Source organism: Haliaeetus leucocephalus, unplaced genomic scaffold (assembly GCF_000737465.1).
Source record: "Haliaeetus leucocephalus isolate CR32 unplaced genomic scaffold, Haliaeetus_leucocephalus-4.0 Scaffold439, whole genome shotgun sequence".
Taxonomy (NCBI): Eukaryota; Metazoa; Chordata; class Aves; order Accipitriformes; family Accipitridae; genus Haliaeetus; species Haliaeetus leucocephalus.
In genome coordinates this window covers 4,125,937-4,127,236 of record NW_010972875.1, presented here as the reverse complement: position 1 = coordinate 4,127,236, position 1,300 = coordinate 4,125,937, and the positions used below count along the sequence as shown (strand labels likewise).

Below are 1,300 nucleotides of genomic sequence, written 5' to 3'. Positions count from 1 at the left end.
GCCGCCGCCGCCTCCGCACCGCGGATCCGGTTGCTGCGGGGCCCGCACCCCTCGCGGCGGGCGGCTTGTATTTATTATTAATTATTAATTATTATTAATTATTATTATTACACGGTTCACGCAGTTTTTAGGCATCTCCGTTAGGGTTTTCTAATTTTATTTTAAAAGGCACAAACTATAGCTCTTAGTTGAATGTTGACAGGTATGCTTTCTCTTTTTCCGTGTCTTTCTACAACTGTGTTCTGTGACTCAACTGTATAGTGTTAATATCAGTACAGACTTGTCTAGTTGACCGTATAAATAATGTTTTCCCTTCTCGTAGTCTCTATGGCGTGTCTTTATGGAGAAATAAGGTTCTCACGGGTTCGGTTCCCTTTGCGTTTAGAGAGACCAGGTTCAGGCAATGATATCTATTTTTGTTATCGGTTGCATGTTGTCTCATTTTTCTTTTTCCCTACCTGTTGGAATATGTTTGTGAGCATAATCGTCATAAATTATGTTCAGGGTTTTCAGATTTATTTATATGTGGTTAAAATGAATGCTTCTATTTAAAAGGGGAAATATTTCTACATGTGCATATAGTTTTCCAAGAGTGTACCATTAATTGATTGTTGATAATAAAACCCAAAAGCAAATATAGCACCGTAGCTTTTCTGACTTCTTGTTAGGGCTTTATTCGGGGGGAGGGCTCGGGGTTTTTTTTTCTGACAAAGATTGAAGGGCGCACATCGCAGAATCTGCACTGAGTCATCAAAAGGCGATGGGCTCGGCAGCATTATTTTTAATCTGCGTTACCATCAGGAAGACCGTAGCTGCGGGTCCCGTCATTACTGCCTAATTGTGCCGTTATTAATTATTTGCAAACAGGCTGATGGGGGGGGGGGGCGGAAGATGCGTCAGATCTGACCTTCTGTCGCTACCTCGAAAACTGGAGATGGCCAATATTAAGCGATATCCGTTCAAAGGAAAAAAAGGGGGGGGGGGGCATAAACTACAGGTCTGGTTTGCAGCAGACGAAGCGTCCTGCAGGCCGGCTGGAAGCCGTCGCCAGCCATGACACCACCAGGCGGAAGGTAAAATTGGCTTTCCAGCTCGGCAGCTTCTCGGAAGCGGTTCTTCTGCTCAGACCCCTGCTTACACCGAGCGCAGGGAGAGGCGCCGTCCGCGGGGACCACGGCGGCCGCCGGCTCGGTTCCCCCCGGGGCCGGGAGTCGTCCAGCGGCCTCACGCCTGGGCACCCGCTTTGCTTTCACCACCCGGCAGCGGGAGGCGGCGGCCGCGGTAGCGCCCGGCCCGGCCC

The 1,300-nt window shown here is 48.9% G+C and overlaps 1 protein-coding gene across 1 annotated transcript in view; it reads left to right on the top strand.

Moving 5' to 3' along the window:
* The window catches only part of PHOX2B (paired-like homeobox 2b), a 26,187-nt gene that overhangs the window by 2,341 nt on the left and 22,546 nt on the right, over window positions 1–1,300 (top strand). Inside the window, exon 3 of the mRNA XM_010574548.1 lies at window positions 1,150–1,281. Coding sequence (XP_010572850.1) covers window positions 1,150–1,281 — 132 coding nt within the window. The remainder of the gene's footprint in view (window positions 1–1,149; window positions 1,282–1,300) is intronic.